The sequence below is a fragment of the Syngnathus floridae genome, chromosome 15, assembly GCF_059516105.1.
Source record: "Syngnathus floridae isolate MCC-2025c chromosome 15, RoL_Sflo_1.0, whole genome shotgun sequence".
Taxonomy (NCBI): domain Eukaryota; kingdom Metazoa; phylum Chordata; class Actinopteri; order Syngnathiformes; family Syngnathidae; genus Syngnathus; species Syngnathus floridae.
In genome coordinates this window covers 3484007-3511810 of record NC_142427.1, presented here as the reverse complement: position 1 = coordinate 3511810, position 27804 = coordinate 3484007, and the positions used below count along the sequence as shown (strand labels likewise).

The window sequence follows — 27804 nt, the reverse complement described above, 5'->3', positions numbered from 1 at the left end:
AAAGCGTGCTGAATAAATAATGAATAAATAACACAACAATAAATAAATAAATAAATAATTAAGAGGAGCACAAAAAGAAAAAAACAAAAAAGAGCAAGTGCGCGTACAGCAGACATTCCCGAAAATAGCGCAACAGTGCCGCACGCTACGCAGAAGGGGGTAGCGAGTTCAGGGCCCTAACAGCCTGGGGAAAGAAGCTGTCGGCGAGTCTGGTGGTGCGGGAGCGCAGGCTCCTGTACATCTTCCCAGAGGGCAGAAGGTCAAACAAAGAGTGAGCCGGGTGACTCACATCTCTGGCAATCGAGGTTGCCTTGCGGGTGAGATGGGAGGTGTAAATGTCCTTCAGGGAGGGAAGCGAAGCACCAATAATCTTACTAGCCGTATTCACTATGCGCTGCAGGGCCTTCAAGTTCTGTTCAGTGCAGTTACCACCCCAGACAGCGATGCAACTGGTGAGGACGCTCTCAATGGTGCCACGGTAGAATGTAGACAGGACTGCCTGAGGAGCACATGCACGCCTGAGCTTCCGCAGGAAGTACAGGCGGCACTGAGCTTTCTTTGCCAGTGACGAGGTGTTCGCGGACCAGGAGAGGTCCTCACTGATGTGCACCCCCAGGAACTTGGTGCAGCTCACCCTCTCCACCACAGCACCGTCGATGATCAGCGGCAGGTGTGTTTTGTGACCCTTCCGGAAGTCAACAATGATTTCCTTGGTCTTACCGACGTTCAGCAGGAGGTTGTTGTCCCTGCACCACGTGGTCAGAAGGTCAACTTCCGACCTGTACCGAGTCTCGTCGCCCTTCGTGATGAGACCCACCAGAGTCGTGTCGTCAGCAAACTTCACTATGCGGTTGTCGCTGTAGGTCGCAGTGCAATCATGCGTCAGCAGGGTGAAGAGCAATGGACTGAGCACGCAGCCCTGGGGGGCCCCCGTGCTCAACGTGATGCTGGCGGAGATTTTGTCGCCAACACGCACCACCTGAGGCCTCTGACAGAGGAAGTCCAGTATCCAGTTGCAGAGGGAGGTACTGAGGCCCAGCTCGTCGAGTTTGGAGATGAGTCGCTGCGGCACAATGGTGTTGAAGGCATGTGTGTGTGTGTGTGTGTGTGTGTGTGTGTGTGTGTGTGTGTGTGTGTGTGTGTGTGTGTGTGTGTGTGTGTGTGTGTGTGTGTGTGTGTGCGTGTGTGTGTTCATGTCTGTCTCTCTCCGCCCTTGTCTGGCCACACGTGGTGACGGTTCGCAATTTAGCGTCATGATCTCGTCGAGGTTGAAATTTGACCAATTTAACAGAGAGTTAAGTGGGCTGCATTTTTGAACATGTCATTGAGGTGAATTGTTGACAACATTTCATCTGAACTTGATATCTCAGTTTTCTTAGCGGCAGATGAGTTGAGTATTTCGGTTGGGGAAATCGACTGGCCAAGATGCCCGAGTGAGCCTTACCTCAACCTTGTCCGCTCTGGGCCCCTCAGCTGGTGGGTGGCGAGTTCGACCTGGAGATGAACTTCATCATCCAAGAGGCGGAGAGCATCGGCTGCATGGTGGAGCTGCTTTCGCACTGCGAGGTGACGTGCCAGGCAGAGATCTGGAGCATGTTCACCGCCATCCTGCGCAAGAGCGTACGCAACCTGCAGACCAGCACTGAGGTGGGCCTCATCCAGCAGGTGCTGTTGAAGATGAGCGCCGTGGATGACATGATTGCAGGTGGGCTGACACATTCCTCGGCGAATATTTGCGCCTCTTTGAACATTAGAGTGGGGGGGGGCTTTGTTTTTCTCAGATGAAAGTAGCAAAGCAGTTTTGCGCTCCCCGTGTGCTTGCAGACTTGCTGGTGGACATGTTGGGCGTGATGGCCAGTTACAGCATCACCGTCAAGGAGCTGAAGCTGCTCTTCAGCATGCTAAGGGGCGACAATGGCGTCTGGGTGAGCACGGCCCACTCCAGCACGTCGGGCACGTTCGGGTTCATTTTCGGGTCTCCACAATCCTCACAAAGTTGTCAAGCCAATACAGAGTGTGCAGAGTTCATATTGGCAATTAGAGTTTACTTCATGAACCACTTTAAACAATTTTGTTTTTTATGTGCACTCGGCAAACATTCCACAGATCCAACCCCTGAAACTTTATTCATTTTTATCCACATAGTCTTATGGCTGACTGTAGATTTTTGTGTTTTCTGTGCATTTTACTGTGGCACTGTGAGAGGTGTCTTGCAAATGTAAAGTGCATTAAAAATGAAATGGATGATGATGATTACTGAAGCAAACGCTAAAAGCAAGCAAAGTAAAAGTCAGAGCTAGCAAAGCTTCATTGCTAAAACGGCTGGATTTAGCTCCCATATTGACAAGGTAGACGTGATTGAGGGTCTTATCGATCGGTGGCCTGCAACAGGGTTGTGACGTCGCGCCGCAGGCCGCACTCGCCTCCCCACCCCACCCTAGGGGGGTGGACGTGTAGCAATTTGTAAACGTCAATCTCCACATTGCAGCCCAGACACGCCATCAAGTTGCTGTCTGTGCTGAATCAGATGCCTCAGCGCCACGGCCCCGACACCTTCTTCAACTTCCCTGGACGTAGCGCGGCAGTACGTGATTTGCGACTCGGTGCCGCCAGCTGGATTCGCGGTGCCCGCTCGGCTCACAAGCGCCTTCCTTCCCTTCTGCGTTCCCACAGGCCATTGCTTTGCCGCCCATCGCCAAGTGGCCGTACCAAAATGGCTTCACCATCAACACATGGTTCCGCCAGGATCCGCTCAACAACATCAACGTGGACAAGGACAAGCCGTACCTTTACTGGTGGGTTGGCGGGAAACCAAAACGCGCCTGGGAAGGGAGCGGACGTTGATCCGCAAGCGCTCTCTCTGTAGCGTCCGACGTGTGTTTCCTCGGCAACGGTTTGTCAGGTAGCGACGACACCCCCCCCCCTGCACTGCTCGGTCTTATCGCAAACAGCAGCCGCTCGCTCGCACGCACGCTCTCGTCGTCCATCTTGTCGTCACTCATCCTGTGTGTGACGATGATATTTTGCCTCCTTTAGTAAGTGCAAGAACCCTTGAGAGTTCTTTCCAGCGATAGCCGGCAGTCCGATGAATGGAGTGTTGATGATGTTGCTTCGCTGGATGATTTCTCCGACTTTGCCTCTCTTTCTGTCACTTCGGCCACCAAGCGTCTGCCGTTCTGCTTTGCAGCTTTCGCACCAGCAAAGGCATCGGCTACTCTGCGCACTTTGTGGGCAACTGTCTGATCGTGACCTCGCTCAAGTCCAAAGGGAAAGGCTTCCAGCACTGCGTCAAGTACGACTTCCAGCCCCGAAAGGTGAGCACATGCTGAGCAAGAAGCCGCCACCGTCACTGTCTTGACGGGCTGTGTCCCTTTCAGTGGTACATGATCAGCATCGTGCACATCTACAACCGCTGGAGGAACTCTGAGATCCGCTGCTACGTCAACGGCCAGCTGGTCTCCTACGGTGACATGGCCTGGCACGTCAACACCAACGATGTAAGACAAGCACCATCTTTCACAAGTTAATGGTACCTTGGACTAGCTTTAGCTCACTTCAATGCCAAATACAAAGAAAAGAAGTCAAACAACAAAACACTCAGCGTGAGGGACAATCCAAGGAATAGCTTACTGGACATCACACTCAGCTTTGACGAAAGGGGGTCCGTGCTCATGACGTGACTCGATCCGTGTTTGCGGCCCTCAGAGCTACGACAAATGCTTCCTGGGCTCCTCTGAGACGGCTGACGCCAACCGAGTGTTCTGCGGTCAGCTGGGCGCCATCTACGTCTTTGGCGAGGCGCTCAACCCTGCTCAGATCTTTGCTGTACACCAGCTTGGACCTGGATACAAGGTTAGAGCAACTAAATAGCCAGCCCTAAATCAAAAGAAATAAAAAGAATAATGGAGCGATGGGGACGTGCTAATGCCAGCCGCGTCATCGCGCTTGCTCGGTTACTGCTCGTCGAAGCCCATCATTCCATTTGGTTGTTCCTGCGAGCCAACCTTTGACCCCCCTGCAGAGCACGTTCAAGTTCAAATCGGAGAGTGACATCCACCTGGCTGAGCACCACAAACAGGTTCTGTACGACAGCAAGCTGGCCAGCTCCATCTCCTTCACATACAACGCCAAGGCCACCGATGCGCAGCTCTGCCTAGAGTCGTCGCCGCGAGAGAACACCTCCATCTTTGTGCACTCGCCACATGCGCTCATGCTGCAGGTCCCTTGTTGACTCTTTTTTTCTCCCCTTTATCGGGCTTTACCTTTCTAAAATATTTGGTGAATTTACAATTGATTGGTTTTGAACACTGTCACTTTACAGATCCAATCCACTCGATTATCTGTATTCCAAACGACAATTCTATTTGGAGCTTCTGATGGCAGTCTGTCCACGTGAATGTGCTTTTTTTCTTTGGTGCACGGAAAGTAGTATTCATCGTGTCCGTCTCACCGCAGGACGTGAAGGCCATTGTGACACACTCCATCCACAGCGCCATCCACTCCATCGGCGGCATACAGGTCCTCTTCCCGCTCTTCGCTCAGCTGGACTATAAGCAGCTCAACGACGCCGCTGGCGTGGACACTGCCGTGTGGTCGGGAGTCGCCCAATCGCGTATCGGCTCGGATTCCCAAGTCCCATCTCATTGGCTTTCTTTGCAGTGCCACGCTGCTTGCCTTTCTGGTGGAGCTGCTCAAGAGTTCCGTCGCCATGCAAGAGCAGATGCTCGGAGGCAAGGGGTTCTTGGTCATCGGCTACCTGCTGGAGAAGGTCAGTGAAAGCGGCCCGTTAGCTTTGAACCGGCCCTTTGTGAAAGGCAAAGCTTTTGGCGTACAATCTGCGGCGACCAGATAGAGGAAAGATCAATCTGGATCGTACACCTAAAGCTTTGCCTTTCACGGAGGGCAAATGTGTCGAGTCTCCGGTAAAGTTGCCGACTTGATGTTTCCCGCTCTGGCGTGAAGTCATCTAGGGTTCACATCACTCGGGCGGTCCTGGAGCAGTTCTTGTCCTTTGCCAAGTACCTGGATGGTTTGCCCCACGGGGCGCCGCTCCTCAAGCAGCTGTGCGACCACGTCCTGTTCAACTCTGCCATCTGGATTCACACACCTGCCAAGGTCAGTCGTTTGTGCATGCGTGCATGTCCACTTGAGTTGAGACGTTGTGTGTTGCAGGCTCCAATTTTTGGAGTTTTAATGTGGAAGTGCCTCATGGTCACCTCAAATGTCAAATGTTGCCATGGTTACGTCTCATGTCCGCATATAATTCTGACAGGTTCAGCTGTCTCTGTACACGTACCTGTCGTCGGAGTTCATCGGCACGGCGACCATCTACTCGACCATCCGCCGCGTGGGCACCGTGCTGCAGCTAATGCACACGCTCAAGTACTACTACTGGGCCGTCAACCCGCTAGAGTGCAGTGCCATCACGCCCAAAGGCCTCGGTAAGCGTTTGTTGGCTATGTCGCCGAGGCAACGGCCCAAGCTCGATTGGCTTGGCTTGATTTTCTCAAGTGAATTGTGCTGCGATGGAATGAGTTTGCATGCTTCATGATAAAATGAGTGTGTGACAGGGCACCCAATTTTCATCATTTCATGATAAAACAGATCATGTGTTATAAAATCACGTCCTGTCTTACTTTACTCATGGGTATGTCAACATGAAAAATGAGCGCATTATTTATGTGCGTATTGTGTGGGTGTTCAGAGGGACCTCGGCCGTCCCAAAAGGAGATAATCTCTCTGCGGGCCTTCATGCTCCTCTTCCTCAAACAGCTCATTCTCAAGGTAGGCATAAATAGCTTGTTTAAATGGTGCTCAAAGGGCAAATCTGGTGCTAATGTGGCAAATGCTCCGCTGGTGTGTTTTTAGGACCGGGGTGTCAAGGAAGACGAGCTCCAGAGTATTCTCAACTACTTGTTGACCATGCACGAGGTTGGTGCTGTTAAAATATAGGTGCCTGACATTGATAATGTAGCTGACATGGCTGTTATAGCTAATATTGCCCCCACCCCACACCAAACCCAGGATGAGAACATTCACGACGTGCTGCAGCTACTGGTGGCGCTCATGTCTGAGCATCCGGCCTCCATGATTCCCGCCTTCGACCAGAGGAATGGGATAAGGTGAGATGGATGTTGTCAGCTAACATCGCCGGGAAAAAGAGGTCCATCCCACCAATGTCTGCAAACGTGTGTATGGCAGGGTGATCTGCAAGCTGCTGGCCTCTAAGAGCGAGAGTATCCGAGTACAGGCCCTCAAAGTGCTCGGATACTTTCTCAAGCACCTTGGTCACAAGTTAGTCATTTTCTTAGCTATGCTTAGTTTGCCTTTGCTATGAAGGCGGCAACCTTCACATGCTCCTATGGCGCAGATAGATGACATAGCAAGCTTGCTCATACTCTGCGTTCATCAGGCGGAAGGTGGAGATCATGCACACTCACAGTCTTTTCACACTGCTTGGCGAGCGCCTGATGATGCACACCAACACCGTGTCCGTCACCACCTACAACACGCTCTACGAGGTACGCTGTACCATATGAGGCGCCCCTTTAGCGCCAGCCGCAATGCGCTCGTTGACCGTGGCCTCCTTCCTCGGCCTTTGTAGATCCTGACAGAGCAGGTGTGCACGCAGGTGGTCCACAAGCCACACCCGGAACCGGACTCCACTATCAAGATCCAGAATCCCAGTGAGTCATCACTCACTCTGTCGCACCGTGCCAATGCCGCTAATCCTCCCATTTCCATTCTGGATGCTATGTTGCTTGTGACGCCAAAATTGCTCATTTTGATCACAGTAATGTGGCTAAAAGAGTCAAGATCGGCAATGTAACTAAAATCGTGCAAAGCGCTCAGCACTGTCGGAGCAAGGATTGCTAATGCTGCTATTGTTGCTAAGGACGCTTGCGTGGCTAACGCTGGCTACTGTTGCTCATGTGTATTTCTGCAGTGATTCTGAAAGTTGTGGCCACGCTGCTGAAGAATTCGTCTCCCAGCTCCGAGCTGATGGAAGTCAGGAGACTTTTTCTGTCTGACATGATCAAACTCTTCAGCAACAGCCGAGAAAACAGACGGTACTTTTTTTTCCCAGACAGGCAGAGCTACACTGTGTTACAAATTTCATCAAGTTCTGACTCCTAAAATGATAACGAGTTGCCAGGGCAGCCGATAATCTCGGAAGTCATTTGATCTAGCCGCTTCGTTGTTGTCACTGTTAGCATCGGCCGTTCTTTGCGTCCGAACGGTGCACTAGCTAGTGTATGTGCTAATACGTGAGTGCCGCCACTGCTACATGTGGATCGCAGCTGCCTGCTGCAGTGCTCGGTGTGGCAGGACTGGATGTTCTCGCTGGGCTACATCAACCCAAAGAATCCAGAGGAGCAGAAGATTGCCGAGATGGTCTACAACATCTTCAGGATCCTGCTCTACCATGCCATCAAGTACGAGTGGGGCGGCTGGAGAGTCTGGGTGGACACGCTCTCCATAGCGCACTCCAAGGTCTGAGCCGTCCTGCTGCCCTGTCCGGCAAATACAGACGGCTGCTAATCTTGCTATGGCCACAGGTGACGTATGAGGCCCACAAGGAGTACTTGGCTAAGATGTACGAGGAGTACCAGCGCCAAGAAGAGGAGAACATGAAGAAAGGCAAGAAAGGCTCCGTTTCCACCATCTCGGGCCTTTCCGCCTCACCGGCGCCCGTTGTCAATGGCAACCTGGAGATGGACGACGTCTCTCAGACGCCAGAGAGCGAGGCAGAGTACAGCGAGGGCGGGGCCGGCGCCGACTCATCCCGCAACCTACTGGCGGATGGCGCCGTCAAGCGCGGTGACGCCGAGCAGGGTGCCAGTGTGCGGGTGGAGGTCCACGACCTGCTGGTGGACATCAAAGCCGAGAAGGTGGAGGCCACCGAGGTCAAGCTGGACGACTTGGACTTGAGTCCCGAAGGCCTCGGCGGAGCAGGCGGCACCGGGTCGCCGGAGGACGGGCCACTGGTGGAGGTGGATTCGCTCTTGGACAGCACCTACTGCACTGCGGTGCAGAACCTCAACGGCACCCTGGTACCCAAAGACGAGGGAGCCGTGGTGGCACCGCCCACTTTAGGCCTCTCGGGTGTCACCCTGGATGACAACGGCAGCATCGTGGGCCCCCTGATCACGCTGGCCGACGACAAGGACAGCGTACCCGGCAACAACGGATTCCTCTTCAGTAAGGTACTGACGGGCTAATGTCAGCGTGGTTGTCCAGTATGCGTGCCATGCTAACTAAGCTTCTGATTCATTCACAAGCCTTCCAACCAGAGGGGCAACTAGCTAGCTAGCTAGGCAACCAGCCAGGTGGCGACAAGCTAACGTAACCTAGTCTGCCAGAAGTATAGCGTGGTCACGCTAGCCGCATAAATCTAACGGCCACTTCATTGGGTACACAAATGGGTGCGTCTGCGTGTAGCGCAGTCACGCTAGCTGAATAAACCTAACGACCACTTCATTGGGTACACAAATGGGTGAGTCTGCGCCAGAAGTGTAGCACGGTCATGCCAGCTGGACAAAGCTAACGGCCACTTCATTGGGTACACAAATGGGTGACTCTGCGCCAGAAGTGTAGCGCGGTCACGCTCGCTGGATAAAGCTAATGGTCACTTCATTGGGTACACAACCGGGTGCTTCCCAACACAGGATTAGTCTGAAATGTTGCGGTTCTTTCAGGTCGATGAGAAGCTGCTCTCTGCACTGGCGGCCACTGAAGCCCTGGTTCTGCCCGGTCCGGATCAGCCCGCGCCACCCGGCGGCACCATCGCCACCGACGACCTCAGCCTACTAGCCCACATGACCGGCTGCGGCTTGGCCAGTGATCTCCCGGAGGACGGGCCTTTTAAGATCCGGAGCCCGTTGGCTGACATCAGCTCCATCGCGGAAGCCCGGAACCGGGTGTCGCCTAAGCCCGAATTCCCCGAGGGGGACGCGGTGACAGGCGCAGAAGACGAAATGGCGGCTCTCAAGGCAGGAAGGTCAGGAGGCGAAACGGCCAGCGTCACGTCCGACACTGAGAGGTCCGATGATGCCAGAGAGAAGAAGATCTCGACCGCAGCGACCACGCAGGCAAGTGCCAAAGTATTTGGCCTTCACGGCGTCTAGGTCCGTTCCCAAGTGACGCGCTGTCGTTCCTTCTCCACGTCAGTCTCTGCACAGCCGCGGCGCTGCCCAGCTGGAGCGAGACCTCAGAGTGGATCTCGGCTTCAGGGGAATGCCCATGACAGAGGAGCAGAGGCGACAGTTCAGCCCTGGACCTCGCACCACTATGTTCCGCATCCCCGAGTTCAAGTGGTCGCCCATGCACCAGAGGCTGCTCACTGACCTCCTCTTTGCCTTGGAGACCGACGTGCATGTGTGGAGAAGGTGAGGGATTGCCGTGTGTGTTGCAAGCAGCCCTTTTTGATTGGACGTGAAATTGAAAATGCAGCCCCAAGTTGGCAGATTGCGTTTTAGACAAATGTTTTTCTTTGCAGCCACTCCACCAAGTCGGTGATGGACTTTGTCAACAGCAACGAGAACATCATCTTTGTGCACAACACCATCCATCTCATCTCCCAGATGGTGGACAACATCATCATCGCCTGCGGGGGCATCCTGCCGCTCTTGTCCGCTGCCACCTCACCCTCCGTAAGTGGCGTCGCACTGTGGCGGGAAGGGGAACTGCTGTGCTTCGTGGAAAAAAAACAAAAACAAGAACCCCTTTTTTCTTACTCACCGGCCAATCTGTGTCACAGACGACTTTGTCTGAATTGGAGCGCCTTGGGTGACCACTGGCTTCCTTGTTCTCATGAGTTGGGGAACGTAGGTACTGTTGTTGAGCGAGAGCACTCTCTCCAGCCTCGCAGAAAAAGCCCTCCATCATATTTAGTCTTTGTTTCGCGGGGTGTTGGCAGACCCACAAATGTTTATTTCGACAAACAGAAAGCTGCGATAAAAAAAGGTTACAAAAACTCGAGCAATGATGCTATGAGGCCAGTGCTTCTCAGTTCTTTTCTGTTATGCCCCCCAGGAAAAAGAAAATAAGATTTCACACCCCAACTCTCCTCCGTGATGATAAAACTACCATTTGTCTATAAATTTAACATCATTTCTGGACTATAAACCGCACCTGATTATAAAACACACAAGCTAAAATTAGGGGAAAATCTTGTTTCATTCATATATAAGCCGCACCGGACTACAAGCCACAGGCGTTTTAATGTTTGATTATCATTTGTAAGAGAATATACACAAAGAAGATTGTCAGGAAAGAGATGGTTCTTTGAGGACTCATACCTTTTATTAACATAACGTTTATAGACAGAGTTTAAGGAGCTCTGCAAACATACAAACATGCGACGACCATAATAATAAATAAGTGGGTCGACTTACAGGGGTAAAGTTGGCAAGATACGAGCTACACGTAAAGCTTCAGAGAAGACATGACCGGGAAACTAATACTGAAAAGGGTGATGCAACAAGATGTCATCAAATATAGCCCAGTGCCCTCTTGTGGCCAGAGGAAACCTCTTCAGTACAGGCAGCAGCTCCATTTCCTTCGTTAAGAGCCTAATCGACTGCCTTTAACTTAAAAGCGGCATCATATGCATTTCTTTTGTCCCCCATAATGAGGGTTTGTGTATAAAACTTCCTTTTTCCAGTAATGCCCGTCTTGATCTCGTTCTATCTCTTGTTTGTGTGAATTGTGCGGCATTATTTGCCTGGCCGACGGACATGCGATCAACACCACTCTTCTCCCCGTTGACCGTGTGTCACATATCCCTCTGCCCAGCAAAGCGGTGCCGCACAACAGCGGTCCACAACCTAACAAGTGTATAAGTCTATTAGACCACGAAAAATCCATACATACGCCACACTGGACCTACAAGCCACACGGTTCAAAGCTTGTGCAAAAAGTAGCAGTTTATACTCCATGTTCCCTGGGGTCCCCACCCCTCCCCATACCACCGCCAACCCACTATTTGAGAAGCACTCATTTTGACCTTCCTTAAAAGTTGTTTGAACATTTTAACCAATTTCCTTTGTGGTTCATTTGAAATTGCTCTTTTTCTTTTCCTCTCTGTGTGTGTTTTTGTCATCTTTTGGTTGTTGTCATGTGCAGACTTCTAAGAGTAGTTCCAGCAGTGTAAGTTTGCTTCCTTCCTTCCTTCCGACTTTTTTTTTTTCTTTCCCTTATGGGTCGGTGGGTGCCGAATACATTGTGCCGGACCTCGGGGGGGCTCCACTCTTCTCTTGTATTCGTTACTCCTATACTCCATTTTTGTGGGCCTTAAGAGGAGGACGGGAGCGGCTATGAAGGCCGAGGAGGTGACGCCCGTCCCGGGGGGAGGGGGCGAGGTGGGTAAAGCTTAAACCAAACTCCCGAATGACGTCACAACCGGCCGAGGGAGCTCCCAGCATTAGTGTGTCTCCTCACCCCAGAGAGAGAGAGAGAGAGAGAGAGAGAGAGAGAGAGAGAGAGAGAGAGAGAGAGAGAGAGAGAGAGAGAGAGAGAGAGTGCTTGACGAGTGAATTGCTCCACTGCTTGGTGGCACGCCTCTTCACGTATGACATCGCCAGCACGATGCGCACCTCCTCACTTTCTGAGACCACAAAATGTCTTTTGTGATAGTTGCTGCACATTTTTTGTTTCACAAGTATCAACGTTCAAAGTCAATAAAGCATTCGTTGGCAAAATAAACAAATTGTATTTGATGAAGAATAACACCAAAACTATTTCAAGGTTTTAAAATGAAAAAAGAAATCAAAGTTTTTAAACGGACCAAATTGCTAGTTCATGAGCAAAGTCAATCACTGAATGACATTTGGACCGGATTTTGCAAACTGCTGAATGCCTTGATATTTGATGGTTGACATTTTTGAGCTGGCCTCCAAGCTGGCCGTTTGCCCAGCGAGCTCATCTTGGGCATGTGCGCACCTTCAGACAGAGCTGGAGAACATCGAGGCAACACAGGGCATGTCGTCGGAGACGGCTGTCACCTTCCTGTCGCGGCTGATGGCCATGGTGGACGTGCTGGTCTTCGCCAGCTCGCTCAACTTCAGCGAGATTGAGGCAGAGAAGAACATGTCCTCCGGCGGGCTCATGAGGCAATGCCTGCGACTGGGTGAGCGCTTCCGGCCAGCTCGCCTGGGGTCAAGGCGTGGCCTTGACTGAAAAAGAACTGAAAAAAAAAAATAAAATGACATGGCCTCAATGTGCTCCCTGCTCGCTCAGTGTGCTGCGTGGCTGTGAGAAACTGCCTGGAGTGCCGGCTGCGGCAGCGCTCTCGCAACTGCAAGTCGGCCGGCAGCAAGTCGCAGGATGGCCTGCACGCTGCTGGCACCGCCAGCAAGGTGGTGCTCTTCTTCTATTTCTTACACGCGCCTGCGTCGTGACAAGATAACCGACTGCTCACACTCTCTTGAGATGTCAGTGCCAAAATGTGCAAATGCAAAAAAACATAATATGACGAACGGTTGAGGAATGAGCAGTGATAATAATGGAAAGTGTCAGTCAGAAAGAATGAGCCATAAACTTGCTACTGTGCAGGACCCGGACCGCCTCCTCCAGGACGTGGACATCAACCGTCTGCGTGCGGTGGTTTTCAGAGACGTGGTGAGTGTGTCTTTGCAGACCAAGACATGGGATGGCTTACCATCATCCCTTTTTTTTGTTTTTTTCCTCCCGCAGGACGACAGCAAGCAGGCTCAATTCTTGGCTCTGGCCGTGGTCTACTTCATCTCGGTGCTGATGGTGTCCAAGTATCGAGACATCCTGGAGCCTCAGCGGGAGATGGGCCGATCAGCCAGCCTGTCCGGACGCAGCATCCGACACGAGATCAACTCACCCACCAGCACAGGTGACTTGATTTTCAACCAATCACAGCATCAATCGGGCAGGAACTTGTTCCTTGACCACGTCTTCCTCACCTACCGCGCAGAGCACCCGTCCTCTACCTTGTCCGAGCGCGACAAGCAGACAGCCGTCCCCGCAGATGACTCCTCACCCCGTGCCGGCCTGCCCCACACCGACTCGGGCATCGGCGAGGAGGGCCACGCAGGCGGCTCCCTCAATGGCTCCGAGACGGGCCGGGAGGTGGACAGGGAGCAGGTCTCGGGCATGGGCGCCCAGGCTGACCTGCTGTGCGCTCTGTCGGATGTCGGCAGGTCACACGAGAGCCTTCTGGACTTTCCCCGCAACCCCGATGGCGGACAGGCGCCGCCTTCGTCTATTTCCGGCGTCAGCCAGACCAATAAAGGCATCAACGTCAAGGTGAGCCAAATGCTCCGCGAGCTTGTCAAGTTTGGGAGAGCCCGACATTTGTGCACTCACTCTTCTCACTCTGGTGCTTGAGTTTTCGCGCCGTAGCACGGTCCATCCTTCACATGTTGTGCCTCCACGACAGGAGATCCTGAAGAGCCTGGTGGCCGCTCCGTCGGATGGCAGCGACTCGAGCCAAGAGTCCGGGCCGACGCCATACCAGCCCGACCCCACCTTGAAGAGTTACCCGGCGCTGCCCATGCAGTTCCACTCCTTTGATAGGTCCCTTTCCAATCTGTCAATCTTTTGCACCGCCGCTGTCTCCTCATCAATAAATGAACTGCGTCCGTCTCGCAGGAGCGTCGTGGTCCCGGCAAAGAAGCCGCCACCCGGCAGCCTGTCCGTCAATACGGTGGGCACGCCCACCGCCGGGGGCGCCGCCAGCACGCCTAACATCTTTGCCGCCGCCGTGACACCCAAGAGCATGATCAATACCACAGGTGAGCATCCAGGCTTTGGTGTTCGCGGGACGGAATTGAGTTTTGCATCTTTGAAATGGTTTGTTCTTCCAAACTGCATTTATGGCCGCCAATATGTCAAGCTATATCTACGTGTCATGTCCGAATGAGCTTTTTATTGATCCCTTCAGTGGTTTTAGTCAATGTGATGTAATGCGACGTTCGTTCGGCATCATTAAAGAGAGCGAGCCGAGCCACGTTTGACATTATTGCTCGAGACTTTGTAAACAAACCAAATTGGGCGCAGAGGAGGTTCTGTCCCGCACCCACATGCTGACGCCAAGCGCTTTGGGTTTTGCACATTTGCACTCTGACCGATGCGGTGATGCCACCTTGTGACTTACGTGTCCTTCCTTTTGTTCATCCATCCATCTTGTGCAGGAGCAGACTCTGCGGTGGCGGCGGCAGCAGCATTTGTGAACGGCGCCACCAGCAAGAATCTGCCTGCCGTCCAGACGGTGGCGCCCATGCCTGAAGACAGCCTGGAGAACATGAGGTCAGAGAAAGTTTGTTTTGTTGAATCACCCGCTGTCACTCCTCTCGTCGGTCCTCGCTCTACCCCACAGACAGCCCCGCCCCCGACGTTCTTTGCCAAAGCCGCGCCGACGCGCTTTTCCACGACGTCACATTTGCCCATCACTCGACATTTTGTCTTGATGGACAACATTTTGTGAAGTTACCCACTTGCCCACAGCTCCAAATTCCATTGCGCTTCCCTTGAGTTGTGCTATCCAAGCCTTAATGGTGTGTGTGCGTGTTGCAGTGCCTATTGTGAGGTGGCGCAGTGTGCATTGCGCAGCAGTCAGACACCCCCCGAGCTCAAGTCCTTTAGCTCCCTGGCCGGCTTCCAGACAACCCCCAGAGATGCAGGACAGTGTTTTAGGCAAGGACCGCCGCTGTGGACGCAATACGGCATATGAAATACACGTTTATTTGATGAACTAATTGACGCTTTATTTCATCAAGTCAATATTTGATCCAGCTTCAGGTAACATCTTTTCGCTTACGATTTTTGTCACGTTTTGTACCCAATAGAACAATTTCTCAAACCATTTATTTTATATGATGAATGAATGTCTCTACACGTATGTGATTTTGCTTGTTATGAACATCCAATGTCACTGCACTCCAAACATGGAGAAATTGGATTTGTTTGATTTGAAGGCGCGCTTGTGTCTTTCCTGCCTTTCGTTTTGCCTCCCCCACATGTTGAGCCCATCCCTTAGCGCCTGTATTTGCTGCTCTGTCCTCCCTGCAGCATCACCACCAAGCTGGAACGAGCGCTGGAGAAGGTGGCGCCGCTCCTGAGGGAAATTTTTGTTGACTTTGCGCCATTCCTGTCACGGACGCTCCTGGGGAGTCATGGGCAGGAGCTTCTCATTGAAGGTACAGGTGCTGTACAACAAACCTTACTACTACTCCCTTGTTCGGCTTGCTTGGTCTTTGAGCGTTGGGCTTGGTCTTTGAGCTGGCTGCTTCACTCATTCACCAGGCAGGTATGAGGTCCTTCCTGTAACACGTAGCAAGTCAAGCTCATGCTCTGGTTCTGGTTCTTGCTGTGACTTTGAACTCTTCTTGCTGTTCACCTGCATCCTCGACTGTTTTTGTGTCATCTTAAATTTGGATATTTTGCCGCCTTGTGACCAAGTGCGTCTACGCACCGCAGGTCTGGTGTGTATGAAGTCCAGCACGTCGGTGGTGGAATTGGTCATGCTGCTCTGCTCTCAGGTCAGTTCTCATGCGGACAGTCTCGGGTCGCATTTCCGCCAGAGGCCTCTGCGTTTATCGATCGGCCCCGGAGTCGCGTCTCAATGACGCATTGCGGATGAAACACCAGATGGATGTTAGTCAAGACGCTCTTTTGGGGGCCAAACATTTCCTCATTGAATGTGCAAAAAGCACAGCTTTTACTATGTTTTTCCCTAAAATAATACAAATTTTAAAAAAAGATTTTTGGGGAACTTTTTCCCTAAAAATAATCATCTTTGATCTCCCAAAAATATCAAAGTAGTTTTGGGTGAAAAGATGACATTTTATAGAACTTGTATTTCACCTGAAAAAGGCTGAGCTGCTTCCCTTTCTTTTGAATTTTGGAGCGGCACGCGACCTCCCCGAGCCAGTCGGCAAACGAATGGAACGTTTGCTTTCATCACGGCAATCGTTTGAATTGCACTATTCGTCACGCCAGCCTCATTCAATGCGATCTTGCAGAACGCTGTCTTGTGATGCTAAACAACAAGCATGCTGGTAACGTATTGGTATGAAAAAGAACTTACCCCGCTCGCCCCCTCCATGCTGCTTTTGCGCTTTCTCTTCTAAAAAGGCGACTTTAGCATTCCGACGATTGTTCTCCTCCGGAGCTCCACCTCGATGTGCTCTGCCGGGGAGTATATGGCGCCTTTCACCTTCCTCCTCCTCCTCCCCTTCCTCCCTCGTGTCGTGTTACCCGGGCAGGCTGCGGCCTTCCCGCCATTAGAGGAAACCCGAGGCCAGATATCGATCACGTAACGGGAGACGTCGTCCCTCGTGTGACCTCAGAGGCCCTAAAAGCTCCAATACCACGCGGCTAATGTACAGCGCCGTTGGCTTTTAGCAAGCACGGGCAAGATTGATTGTCTTCTTCTTAGGTACAGTGGAGCCTCGGTTTTCGAACGTCCCGGTTCTCGAACAAATTGGTATTCGAACAAAAAATTCGAGATTTTTTTTTGCTTCGGATGTCGGACGAAATTCGGTCGTCGAACCTCGCGAGATGAGCCGAGAGGACCCACATGCCAACTGACTCCGTTCGTTATTACGTTTTCGTTACTCTGAGGATTGCATCAACTCTAATCATGTCTCCAAAGGAAGCAAGTGGGAGTAGTAGAGCCATCCTAAAACACAAAGACGCTCCTAAAGCAATGCGACACTGAGCGCGCTGTGGTTGCGCGATCGGACCAAATTAAGCTCCCTGCGCACTGAGGTCCATTTAAATTTTGGAAAGTACATTAGGACTTTAAAAATATTTTAAAATTTTTTGCACCAGCGCGGTGCAGTTTGCGCGGTCGGCGGCGCGCAGCGGTGGCGCGATCGGACAAAATTAAGCTCCCTGCGCACTGATGTCTACTTACATTTTGGAAAGTACAGCAGGACTTTAAAAATATTTTCTAAATTTCAGCGACGGCTCTGTCACAATAATGCGACCGGTGCGGTTGCGCGTTCGGCAGTGCGCTGCAGTTGTGCGATTGGACAAAAATGCGCAAATGAAAAAATGCTTAAAAAAGACGGGTTTTTTTGGGCTTGGAACGGATTTTTTTTTTCCATTATTTGTAATGGGAAAATATGATTCATTATTCGAACGATTCACTTCTCGAACAGTCTTCTGGAACGGATTGTGTTCGAAAACCGAGGCTCCACTGGAAATGTAAATGTCGGCCGTGTTTTAGGAATGGCAGAATTCCATCCAGAAGAACGCGGGGCTGGCTTTCATTGAGCTTATCAACGAAGGAAGGTAAATGTGACTGATTTGCACAAAATGAAAGAAAAATGCCAAAAATGGCAATGTTTTCGTCTACTTTTTTTCAACTACAATTTGAAACTGGCAAGTTCCAATCCAGCCTGTCAGCTTTTGCCGTGTGTGTGTGCGTACCTTGTCAGACTGCTGTGTCACGCCATGAAAGATCACATTGTGCGCGTGGCCAACGAGGCCGAGTTCATCTTGAACCGCCAGCGAGCAGAAGACGTTCACAAGCATGCTGAGTTTGAGGTACGTTTGCCTGGGGGGTTCTAAGGAATTCCAGAAAGGGACTTGGTGCCCCAAAAGAACATCCATTTCTTGAAAAATGTTTTTTGTCTAACAGAAGGGAATGGATCTTGCAAGGAATGATACCGTGTGTGCCTTTGCTCGTTGAAATGCATTCTCCTTGAAATGTTTGGGCAGTCAAGCTGTGCCCAGTACGCGGCCGACCGTCGCGAGGAGGAGAAGATGTGCGACCACCTGATCGGTGCCGCCAAGCACAGAGACCATGTGACCGCCAACCAGCTCAAGCAGAAGATCCTCAACATCCTGACCAATAAGCACGGAGCCTGGGGCACCATGTCGCGGAGGTCAGTCGGCAGGGAAACCATCCGCTCGTGCTGGTTGCGCGCGCACTGGTTGCGCGCGTGCTGGTTGCGCTGGCCGTCGTTTGTTTCAGCGTGTGGTCTTCGAGCGTCACGACGGGGGCCTGATTGTCTCCTCGCCGTCTCTTTCAGCCAATTGCACGACTTCTGGCGTCTCGACTACTGGGAGGACGACTTGCGCAGGAGGCGGAGATTCGTTAGAAATGCCTTTGGCTCCACACACGCCGACGTGATGCTCAAAGGTCTCGATGATTACGGTCTGTGATTTTTTTCCCTTTCATTCATAAACAGCACGGCCGTGTGCATCTCTGAGATTCCCCTCCTCACGCTCGGCGACGTCTTGTCCAAACAGGCTCGGGTGACGAGCACGACGGCGGCGTCAAGTCCAAGAAGAGCTTCCGCAGTCAGTCGGCGGTGGCGCAGAACCCGGAGGCTGACTTAATGCTGGAAGGTGACGACGACGCCGTCAGCCTCCTGCAGGAGAAAGAAATGGACAACCTGGCAGGTAAGTCGGCTGGCTTGCCATCGGCTGGCTCGTGCTCAGCTGGTTTGTGCTCGGCGCCCCCCTGGTGACTCAAGTGTCTTTTGTTTCTAGTGCCTTTCCGACCCCGACTTTTTACGTCCAGAGGCAAGTTGCGTGGGTTTCGAGACTAACAGCAGAACAGATGATAATCATTAACGCAATCGCATTGAACTTGATCGCGCAAATTGGAAGCCTTTGATTTGATTTTTTTTTCCCCCAGAATTATTTTTTTTCCATTCAGACGCTCAGGTGTCACACTCTGACATCTGTTCGTCAACGCTGTCTTTTCTGGCAGGCCCGGTGGTACTGAGCACGCCGGCCCAGCTGGTGGCGCCGGCGCTGGTGGCCCGCGGGACGCTGTCGGTCACCACCACGGAGATCTACTTTGAGGTGGACGAGGACGACCCCGCCTTCAAGAAGGCTGACGCCAAGGTGAGGCTGCGCAAACAGGCGTCACCCACCCGCTGACGGCAAATTGTTATGGTGGGGCCCGTAGGTGCTGGCCTACTCGGAGGGTCTGCACGGCAAGTGGATGTTCAGCGAGATCCGAGCTGTATTTTCCAGACGCTACCTGCTGCACAACACAGGCCTGGAGGTCTTCATGGCCAACAGAAGTAAGAGGCCCGTCGGCTTTGGGCGCCCGCTCGGTGGGCTTGTGGAAAATAGCAAGTGGTGATTTCCCTCTTTCCCGTCAGCGTCGGTGATGTTCAACTTTCCCGACCAGGCCACGGTCAAGCGGGTGGTCTACAGTCTGCCGCGGGTCGGCGTCGGCACCAGCTACGGTCTGCCCCAGGCCAGGTGGGTTTGGCATGTGTTGGGCTGGGCCGGGTCGGGCCGACTCAACGTCTCTGACCGTCGTGCGTGTGCTTTGCCCGCAGGCGGATCTCGTTGGCCACGCCGCGTCAGCTCTTCAAGTCGTCCAACATGACGCAGCGGTGGCAGCGCCGGGAGATCTCCAACTTTGAGTACCTCATGTTCCTCAACACCATTGCAGGTGAGGCTTATCCAAAGGAACCTTTCAAAGAATGGGACCAACTGGTTTTTGGCCCTCAAAGCTGCACTCACGTGACGTTGGCGTCCACAGGGAGGACGTACAACGACCTGAACCAGTACCCCATCTTCCCCTGGGTGCTGACTAACTACGACTGCGAGGAGCTGGACCTCACCTTGCCCGGCAACTTCAGAGATCTCTCCAAGGTTGAACAGTGTTCTTTGCCAAAAGACATGTTGGCCTGGCACGTCATTTGTTGGCCTGGCACGCCCTATGCCAGCCCAAAATGGCAAAGTTGACGCCAGTTTGACCTTTTGCGGATGGAGCGCGGTGGCTCAAGTGTCTGTCTGGGGTTTCCCGCAGCCCATCGGCGCTCTCAACCCTAAGCGGGCCGCCTTCTACGCTGAGCGCTACGAGACATGGGACGAGGAGGATGCGCCACCCGACCACTACGCCGCCCTCTACTCTACGGCGCACTCCACCCTCACGTGGATGCTCCGAATCGTGAGTCGAGCGCCACTGGGTCAGAGGGCTGCTTGCTCGGGGATCCAGTCAGACACGTCCACGTGCACCTTTGTGTCCGCAGGAGCCCTTCACCACCTTCTTCCTCAACGCCAACCAGGGAAAGTTCGACCACGCCGAGCGGACCTTCTCGGGCGTTGGCCGCTCTTGGAGAAACTGCCAGCGGGACACGGCGGACGTGACGGCAAGCGGGCCGGCCCATTGAGGCATTCGCCTTCTCCACTCCCCTCTTTGACGATGCTGTGCCGGTCCCACAGGAGCTGATCCCGGAGTTCTACTACCTTCCTGAGATGTTCGTCAACGGCAATGAGTACGAGCTGGGCGTACGCGACGACGGGCTGCCCGTCAGCGACGTGGAGCTGCCTGTCTGGGCCAAAAAGCCCGAAGACTTTGTGCGCATCAACCGCATGGTGAGCCCACCCGAGCCGCCAGCATGAGCGTGGGTGCGGCGCTGAGCTCTAAAAGGCTTCCTCCTTTCCTGTCTAGGCACTGGAGAGCGAGTTTGTGTCATGCCAGCTGCACCAGTGGATCGACCTGATCTTCGGATACAAGCAGCGGGGTCCCGAGGCCGTGCGGGCGCTCAACGTCTTCAACTTCCTGTCCTACGAGGGTGCCGTCAACCTGGACAACTTGGACGCGGCACAGCGAGAGGTCAGCAGGCTTGGCCCTTGGGTCCGCATCCCGTCCAGGTTCTCCCTGCTGACACTTGCATGTCCCCGCAGGTGATGGAGGCGCAGATTCAGGCGTGCGGGCAGATCCCCTCGCAGCTCCTGATCGAGCCGCACCCGCCCCGGTCCTCCGCCATGCATCTGGTGAGAGCAACGTCCTTGCCATTGCTTTTGTCACGCTCAACAAAAAAAATCGCGCCTTTTGCCACTTAGCCCCCAGGCTACCTTCATGTAGACCCCTCCGCCCTGGACCCGCCCCCCCACTACCCCCATCCTGCCCTGTCCCGCCCCTTACTGTCAACCTGCCGGGGACCCTGGTCTCCCACTAATCTTGCCTTTTTTCCCTGCCCCTCCTTCCATCCCTGCTCATCCTCTTCCTACCCTGGCCCGGCTCTCTCTCTCTGTCTGTCTCATCAGTGTTTCCTTCCTCAGAGTCCTCTGATGTTTAAGGATCAGATGCAGCAGGACGTAATCATGGTGCTTAAGTTCCCGTCCAATTCTCCCGTCACGCACGTGGCCGCCAACACACTGCCTCACCTCAGCATCCCCGCCGCCGTCACCGTCACGTGCAGCCGCCTCTTTGCCGTCAACCGCTGGCACAACACCGTCGGTTAGTGCTCCCTCTCATTCGCCAATGTTTTTTTTTCCGTTTTTTTTTTTTTTCCGTTTTTTTTTCTTTTTTAGCCTTGGCCAAGATGCATACAAGACAATAGTGGGCGATGGTGTCATTCCCGACAAGCCCTCCGTGGGTGTTCTCGAATCAAAGAGATGGGATGGCACTTTTGTTTCATTCGACATGAGGCTCTTAAGTTGGAACACATCTTGTCGGAAACGTCTGGAAACCTTCCAATCGTATCATCAGAAAGGCAGATGTGTCGCAGAAGATGATCAAGGAGTGTTTTAAGTGTGTTATGTTGGACTCCCTCCAGGCCTACGAGGTGCGCCGGGATACTCCCTGGAGCAGGCTCACCACCTTCCCATCGAGATGGATCCCCTCATAGGTTGGCGTTTTTCTCGTGGTTGACCGTGGGCGGGAGGGCAAGGCAGCGAGTAAATTTCCCGCCCCAATGTGTCCAGCCAACAACTCGGGCACCAACAAGCGCCAGATCACGGACCTGGTGGACCAGAGCATCCAGATCAACACGCACTGCTTCGTGGTGACGGCCGACAACCGCTACATCCTGGCATGCGGCTTCTGGGACAAGAGCTTCCGGGTCTACTCCACCGAGACGGGTATGAGCCGCGCTTCTGCTTACGTTTGCCGAGCGCCTTTTCAAGCCTGAGTGCTCCCCGCCCCGCAGGGAAGCTAACGCAGATCGTCTTTGGTCACTGGGACGTGGTGACATGTCTGGCCCGCTCCGAGTCTTACATCGGGGGAGACTGCTACATTGTGTCCGGCTCTCGGGATGCCACGCTTCTGCTGTGGTACTGGAGCGGGCGGCACCACATCATCGGCGACAATCCCAATAACAGTGAGCGCCCAAGGCTGTTGACCGGAAGCCGAGGCCTTCTTTGCCAAAACGTTTTTGCCGCAGGTGACTACCCCGCCCCACGGGCCGTCCTGACAGGACACGACCACGAGGTGGCGTGCGTGTCCGTCTGCGCCGAGCTGGGATTGGTCATCAGCGGGGCCAGAGGTACGAAGAGCGAGCTGCCTTGCCTCCCTCCTGGGGTTCCTGATCTGAATTCTCTCCACATCAGAGGGCCCCTGCTTGGTGCACACCATCACGGGCGACCTCTTAAGGGCCCTAGAAGGCCCCAAGCTGTGCCGTCAGCCGCGTCTGATCTCGGTGTCCAGCGAGGGCCACTGTGTTATCTACTACGAGCGAGGACGCTTCTGCAACTTTAGCATCAATGGCAAGCTTCTGGCTCAGATGGAGCTAAACGACTCCACGCGGGTGAGGCTCGGCCTTAATTGCAGACCAATAGCATTCGGCATGCCTCGAACCCTGTGTCCGACCCCCGGCAGGCCGTCCTGCTGAGCAGCGATGGGCAGAACCTGGTGACGGGTGGTGACAACGGCGTGGTGGAGGTGTGGCAGGCCTGCGATTTCAAGCAGCTCTATATCTACCCGGGATGCGACGCTGGCATTCGTGCCATGGACCTGTCGCACGACCAGAGGTGACCTCGTAGGGCCGTTGCCGTGGAAACCCATCAGCAGGGAAACACAGGAGCCGCGTTCAGGGCGGCCGCATTCGGAAGCCGGAAGCTGTCGCCTGCCGCCCGCCGCCTGACTTCTTGTCTTTGCCGCAGGACGCTGATCACTGGCATGGCGTCCGGCAGCATCGTGGCGTTTAACATCGACTTCAACCGCTGGCACTACGAGCATCAGAACCGCTACTGACGCTGCGGGAAAGCAGCTCTCCAGGTACACGAGAAGACGACTTGAGGTTCTGCTTGCTTTGACGGGACTCACTCTCTCTCACACACGCACACATGCGCGGGCACACACACACATGCACGCACACACGCACGCCTGAGCCCAAAGACGACACAGCCAACAGAGTGCGGATCGGTCGCCGGTGCTGGCGGGTCAGGTTCCGGGTTTGGTGGGTTCTGCTTTAACGCTTGAGTGAGCCAGATACTCTTTGCTGAGATGATCCGCCTTTGGGTTCCTTTGAGGATTTGTCCTCTTTCCTTTTGTGTAAATCCAACTTGGCCTCTTTTTCCTTGAATTGAACGAGAAGGGCGAACGAGGGTGATGATTTTTCTTTTGCTGCCTTTTTCTTTCTACATTTAGTGATCGTGGTGTCAAATATGTACAGAACAAGTCTTGCTTTTGCCGCCGGCCCCGCGTGCTCACATTATTGAAACAAAAGCAATTTTTTTTTCCTGTTTGCATTTTTTTTTATCCTTCCCGATTCGGCTTTCTTTCTGATTGGGAGGCAGCCATTCCTCGGGGGGCTTTAATTGTTCTGAGGACGGGCCAGGTTCTTTGGGTTCCTTCTCGTCCAGGGCCAGGGTGAATTCTTTGTGCATCGATGTTTGTATTTAAACGCTCACGTGTGAAGATTTTACAGCAATATGACAACGAGCGTGTGCATGACCGGCACGGCGGCCGCACACGCACGTAACTCCAGCCACACACGCACACATCCAAAAACCAACAAACAAAAAAAGTTAATTATTTTTGGATCTATGAAACCCTGAAGAACTATTGTAGTCATGTTTTATTGCAAAGATGTAAAATATGACGTGTGAGTTGGAAAAAAAATCTGTACGAAAAATAAATTATGCAAGGAATTTAAGGTCTCTGCCTTTTTCTTGACGTATGTCACACAATGTTGTGCTTCGTGTTTTTCTGCGGTGGTTTCCCACAAAGGATTTTCTTTTGGTGCATAAAGGGTGTCTTTGGCCACAAGAAAGTAATGCAAGGCTCATCCATATCATCCTCTGTAATCCTGCTTTGTCTGCCAACACAAAGCAAAGAAGAGAAGGAATGTTTCCAAATGCTGATTTGCCGTCGAATGAACATTTGCACTTCATTCGTCCCAAGTTTTTGCTACAGCCCGGCTGCACGTGTCTTTCTGTGCCCACACGCAAGTGCACGTAAGCCTCAGGCACACAGCGAGGAGATGGTGGACCTCCGCGAGGACGAGATCCTGCCGATCTCCACGTTGGTGAAGGAGCTCCGAGGCTCGCCGCAGGATGAGGAGCCAGATGACGAGATGATGTTCTTCAGCCTGTGGAGGGCGATGACCAGCAGGGTTAGCAGGAACAGCAGGAGGCCCAGGAACAGCCACACGTACACGGACACGCCTCCAGCTCTACCCGGAGACGACATTGACGATCTGGGAACGAACGTGGGAGAGATGTGCCTAAGGGTTCCATTTTCCACCACTGAGGTACTGCTTTCATCCATCCCGGACATTCCGGCTGCGGCAAAATACTGCAGATCCTCATATGTGGAAAAACAAAAAGACAGCTGATATGTGGTGCATATAAAAAGTATACACACCCCTGCTCCAATGACAGCACACCTCCATCAACGTGAGCTGCCATGTCGCATACCCGTGTATCCACGGGGTAGGCCCTCGTCGACAACTGCGTCGCTTTTGATTTTATTTTTCTTGTGGTCACACATACACACACCGTCATTGTGGGAATCGAACTCATGGTGCCTGCACACAAGACAGGTGAGTGTACCCACCATCAGCGACCCCAGGCATCGCGTTTGATCTTGTAAAGGGGTTTGCGCGCGTGTCTGTTTGCTTTCACGTAGGTGTTGGGCGCCGCTCATTTGGGCATACGTGTTCGTTCGTTTGCCCGTCTATGACGTCCGCTCTTCATTGTGAGCCGAGCGCTTGATAATTGGTCGTAATCGGGTTGCTTTTTGTCTCCAGGCAACCGGGCTCGCGGGTCACGTTCTACTGAAAACGGGCTCGCCCCCTCGTACGCATTCGGGCTCTCGCTTCGTTCGTTTCTAACAAGCCGCAGCGTCCGTTTGTTTGACTCCGCTCATCCCTCAGCATCGTCCACGAATGCATGCTTTCGCCAGGTGAAGGCAGTGTCCTTCACCGATAAAGTCTCTCTCCTCAGAGGATCATTGTGTCATGGAGTAATGGTTGATGTGTGTCAAAATGACATATTTGGAGCGTGTGTGTGCGAGCGCGCTGCGTCTCTCTCTACGTGTTGTGTTACTGTGCTCATCTCTCAGTCGTCCCGTCATTCATTTGTGTGTCTCCACACGCCGAGCGCAACTGCGACTGCACGCCCTCCCTCAATCATGTCTCAGAATTTGAGCGGGGCTGGGCAGCGAGTGTTGAGTGCCGCCCGGCTCTCGGCGTGTAGTTCATCGCGCGCAGTCCACGCTATTCATTTGGCTCAACTCAGCATTTGATCGTTCGCATGCAGTCATCTGTCAGCGTGTCGCGCACGCGCTTTCTTTGAGTAGGAGTGGAGTCAACACAGGAAAAGGCGCTGAACAATATGAATTAAAAGAAGCTACAGCAAGTCATTAAGCAAACCTGATTAGAGATTAGATGTTGCGCGGACCTCACTGCAGCTCCACCTCGCCTCTTCCTCTGCCCGGATGCTGTGATAGGCGCGCTTCTCTGCCTCCCCTCGCTCTCTTGCCCACTGTGTGTGACTATAAATTTTCTGGGGCCGCTTCTCCCAATTTGCGGTTAATCTGAAAACGATGCGTGCAGCTGCAGTGGCCATTCCAATGTTTGTCCCGATGTTCACATACGCTGAATATTTATGAGCAAATGTGATGTCATTTGAGATCAACCCTATAGGGCAGGGGTCTCAAACTCCAGTCCTCGGGGGCCGCATTCCGACATGTTTTCCAAGTTTCCCTCATTAAACACACCTGATTCAAATGATCAGTTCATCCTCACGTTCTGCAGGAGCCTGATAATTGAATCAGGTGTGTTTAACGAGGGAAACTTGGAAAACATGTAGGAATGCGGCCCCCGAGGACTGGAGTTTGAGACCCCTGTTATAGGGAGAGAATCGCCAATTTATTTATTTTTTTATATTTTTCAAAAATAAATTTTTGCTAGCTTTGCGGGCTCAACTGGGGAAACATGTCACGTGACCGGGACGAGCGTCTTGATCTGAATTAATTGATCGTCGATAAAAAAATATATATATTTTTTTCTGTGCGGCTTGGTGGCCCGGTACCAAGTGACCCACGGACCGGTACAGGTCCGCGGACCAGGGGTTGGGGACCCCTGCTCTAAAGGAATGTAAACCAACATTTGGAGCAATACTATATTGTCCTAAAGGTTAGACACGTGATCATTCATTTCTCTTGTTAGGAGGCCCACTTACATCGTCAATGACTGCTGTACCACTGTAATCGACATATGTACACGAATGTAACACTTCCTAGTGGTATCGCCTGAAAACGGCCTTCAAATCGGAGCACAGCTGAATCACATTAATAACATGGAGAATTCTTAACACATACTGTTAATGTCACGACTCGTCCCCGATCATGTCCATATTGTCATAGTTTTGGCTGTGTGCTCGCCCCTCCCCTCCTGTGTGCCCATGATCAGTGTGATCATTCTCACCTGCCTCTCATCACCTGTCTCGTATTTAAGTCCTGTCTGTGTGTCACTCCCCCGTCGGATCATTGTTGTCTTGTTGGTGTGTCTTGTTGCTATCATTGTCAATGTCACTCTGTCTTTTTGTTTCACGTCTCTGTTCAGTTTCTGTTGTTGGTTTTGTTCGTCAGTTACGTCAGTCTGCCGAATCTGTTAGTTTCTGTTCGTCCAAGCTGCACTTGGTCGCCCTGCTCCATTTCCACTCCGATTCGTGACAGTTAATATGTTTTTAGAACAGCTTTTATTATTATAACATTTTTTATAAGAAGGTACAACACTGTAAATGTGTTTTTAGAACTCTTATAATAAATGTTTTATAGAAAAGTACAAGTGTACTGCAGGAAATGGGGTCAAAATACAAAAAGTCCTGCCTAGCTACAAAAACAGATATGCTCAAACCTCATTGAATAAAGTACATAAGCAGACAAGTATATTCACATATTAAATAAATAAAAGAAACATTTTAAGCATATAATTATACCTACACACCAAATCAATAAAGAAGACATAACTAGACATTTTTGATAAGTGGTGATGAGAAAGGTTTTTATAACTTTATGATCTGATATATTTCTGAGCACTTTGAAATAACAAATGACTTTTGATATATTGCCTAAATAGCTTAATGACTCTTAAGGAACTGTGTAATGCATGCCTGATGTTTTTTCTCTGAATCATGGACATGGCCAGAGTCGTCTTGACCGTTCAGTACTTGATTGTATCTTATGTTTTGACTAATGCAAGACGCCAGTTTTTGATTACTACTGAACGCTCTGCACAGAGGGAAATAGTTTGCCTAACAAAGAAAAGATACGGTTGGAAGCATGATTAAACTAGGAATAAGCAAAGACATGATGTATCAAAAGAACAGCAATAGATTAATGATGTCACAGCCAAAAGCTAACATAATTTCGTACAAAATGACAAAATTAAAAGAATGAGGTCCGACAGTGTATGTCCAAGATTGGAGAAGAATGTTCACAGGAAGGTCACGTGGAGATAAAGCTGTACGCTAAGAACGAGCGGGACATTGACTCCCTGATCCACACTACCAGGATCTACAGCTCTGACATCGGAATGTCATTCGGACTTGAGAAATGTGGCCGCATGGTGACTAAAAGAGGAAAGGTAATCCACACAGAGGGGGTCTCACTCCCAGAAG

The 27804-nt window shown here is 52.2% G+C and overlaps 2 protein-coding genes and 1 long non-coding RNA gene across 22 annotated transcripts in view; 1 reads left to right on the top strand and 2 right to left on the bottom strand.

The window, feature by feature from the left end:
* nbeaa (neurobeachin a) overlaps positions 1 to 23829 on the top strand; it is a 35925-nt gene extending 12096 nt beyond the window's left edge. The window contains exons 3-61 of one of the 8 annotated variants that reach the window (XM_088397559.1): positions 1474 to 1705; positions 1825 to 1925; positions 2489 to 2584; positions 2674 to 2795; positions 3188 to 3314; positions 3378 to 3497; positions 3706 to 3852; positions 4022 to 4219; positions 4456 to 4592; positions 4660 to 4768; positions 4963 to 5115; positions 5273 to 5441; positions 5705 to 5784; positions 5869 to 5931; positions 6025 to 6122; positions 6202 to 6294; positions 6413 to 6521; positions 6605 to 6686; positions 6947 to 7070; positions 7302 to 7494; positions 7560 to 8207; positions 8700 to 9092; positions 9172 to 9389; positions 9500 to 9653; positions 11128 to 11151; positions 11301 to 11363; positions 11950 to 12130; positions 12241 to 12359; positions 12556 to 12621; positions 12697 to 13278; positions 13412 to 13548; positions 13624 to 13766; positions 14166 to 14280; positions 14548 to 14667; positions 15043 to 15170; positions 15451 to 15512; positions 17207 to 17271; positions 17418 to 17526; positions 17701 to 17867; positions 18015 to 18139; positions 18235 to 18387; positions 18701 to 18837; positions 18902 to 19019; positions 19101 to 19203; positions 19284 to 19399; positions 19490 to 19602; positions 19760 to 19900; positions 19983 to 20102; positions 20176 to 20328; positions 20405 to 20569; positions 20641 to 20730; positions 21004 to 21196; positions 21516 to 21587; positions 21664 to 21819; positions 21888 to 22058; positions 22122 to 22223; positions 22288 to 22484; positions 22556 to 22707; positions 22840 to 23829. In XM_088397559.1, coding sequence (XP_088253685.1) covers positions 1474 to 1705; positions 1825 to 1925; positions 2489 to 2584; positions 2674 to 2795; positions 3188 to 3314; positions 3378 to 3497; positions 3706 to 3852; positions 4022 to 4219; positions 4456 to 4592; positions 4660 to 4768; positions 4963 to 5115; positions 5273 to 5441; positions 5705 to 5784; positions 5869 to 5931; positions 6025 to 6122; positions 6202 to 6294; positions 6413 to 6521; positions 6605 to 6686; positions 6947 to 7070; positions 7302 to 7494; positions 7560 to 8207; positions 8700 to 9092; positions 9172 to 9389; positions 9500 to 9653; positions 11128 to 11151; positions 11301 to 11363; positions 11950 to 12130; positions 12241 to 12359; positions 12556 to 12621; positions 12697 to 13278; positions 13412 to 13548; positions 13624 to 13766; positions 14166 to 14280; positions 14548 to 14667; positions 15043 to 15170; positions 15451 to 15512; positions 17207 to 17271; positions 17418 to 17526; positions 17701 to 17867; positions 18015 to 18139; positions 18235 to 18387; positions 18701 to 18837; positions 18902 to 19019; positions 19101 to 19203; positions 19284 to 19399; positions 19490 to 19602; positions 19760 to 19900; positions 19983 to 20102; positions 20176 to 20328; positions 20405 to 20569; positions 20641 to 20730; positions 21004 to 21196; positions 21516 to 21587; positions 21664 to 21819; positions 21888 to 22058; positions 22122 to 22223; positions 22288 to 22484; positions 22556 to 22707; positions 22840 to 22930 — 8715 coding nt within the window. In that variant the 3' untranslated portion in view covers positions 22931 to 23829. Of the gene's footprint in view, positions 1 to 1473; positions 1706 to 1824; positions 1926 to 2488; positions 2585 to 2673; positions 2796 to 3187; positions 3315 to 3377; positions 3498 to 3705; positions 3853 to 4021; positions 4220 to 4455; positions 4593 to 4659; positions 4769 to 4962; positions 5116 to 5272; positions 5442 to 5704; positions 5785 to 5868; positions 5932 to 6024; positions 6123 to 6201; positions 6295 to 6412; positions 6522 to 6604; positions 6687 to 6946; positions 7071 to 7301; positions 7495 to 7559; positions 8208 to 8699; positions 9093 to 9171; positions 9390 to 9499; positions 9654 to 11127; positions 11152 to 11300; positions 11364 to 11949; positions 12131 to 12240; positions 12360 to 12555; positions 12622 to 12696; positions 13279 to 13411; positions 13549 to 13623; positions 13767 to 14165; positions 14281 to 14547; positions 14668 to 15042; positions 15177 to 15450; positions 15513 to 17206; positions 17272 to 17417; positions 17527 to 17700; positions 17868 to 18014; positions 18140 to 18234; positions 18388 to 18700; positions 18838 to 18901; positions 19020 to 19100; positions 19204 to 19283; positions 19400 to 19489; positions 19603 to 19759; positions 19901 to 19982; positions 20103 to 20175; positions 20329 to 20404; positions 20570 to 20640; positions 20731 to 21003; positions 21197 to 21515; positions 21588 to 21663; positions 21820 to 21887; positions 22059 to 22121; positions 22224 to 22287; positions 22485 to 22555; positions 22708 to 22839 lie in introns of all 8 variants that reach the window. The other 7 variants (XM_088397560.1, XM_088397558.1, XM_088397561.1 and 4 more) reach the window with 7 other exon arrangements.
* LOC148385891 (uncharacterized) lies at positions 15041 to 16148 on the bottom strand. Of its 2 annotated transcripts, none has more exons than XR_015862889.1 (2): positions 16061 to 16148; positions 15041 to 15294 (listed from the first exon to the last, which is right to left on the bottom strand). It is a non-coding gene; the product is annotated as an uncharacterized LOC148385891 (long non-coding RNA). The 2 variants fall into 2 exon arrangements; XR_015862888.1 differs by lacking the exon at positions 16061 to 16148 and adding an exon at positions 15371 to 15643.
* sertm1 (serine rich and transmembrane domain containing 1) lies at positions 23739 to 25880 on the bottom strand. Of its 12 annotated transcripts, none has more exons than XM_088397574.1 (3): positions 25554 to 25880; positions 24545 to 24707; positions 23739 to 24377 (listed from the first exon to the last, which is right to left on the bottom strand). In XM_088397574.1, the coding sequence occupies exons 2-3, from the start codon at positions 24700 to 24702 to the stop codon at positions 24143 to 24145; spliced, it is 393 nt and encodes a 130-aa protein (XP_088253700.1). In that variant the 5' UTR covers positions 24703 to 24707; positions 25554 to 25880; the 3' UTR covers positions 23739 to 24142. The 12 variants fall into 12 exon arrangements, with proteins under 12 accessions (XP_088253700.1, XP_088253702.1, XP_088253703.1 ...); XM_088397576.1 differs by having other exon boundaries at positions 23739 to 24484; positions 24567 to 24707; XM_088397577.1 differs by having other exon boundaries at positions 23739 to 24475; positions 24567 to 24707.
* Between the last annotated feature and the right edge of the window lie 1924 nt (positions 25881 to 27804).

What these genes read in the sequence shown, in the direction of transcription:
- sertm1 (XM_088397567.1), bottom strand. Translation starts at nt 25,749, where the DNA reads ATGGCCACTGCAGCTGCACGCATCGTTTTCAGATTAACCGCAAATTGG. An exon ending in CGAGGTGGAGCTGCAGTGAG is followed by an intron (nt 24,485 to 25,581) that starts GTCCGCGCAACA and finishes TCCACATATGAG; the next exon opens with GATCTGCAGTATTTTGCCGC.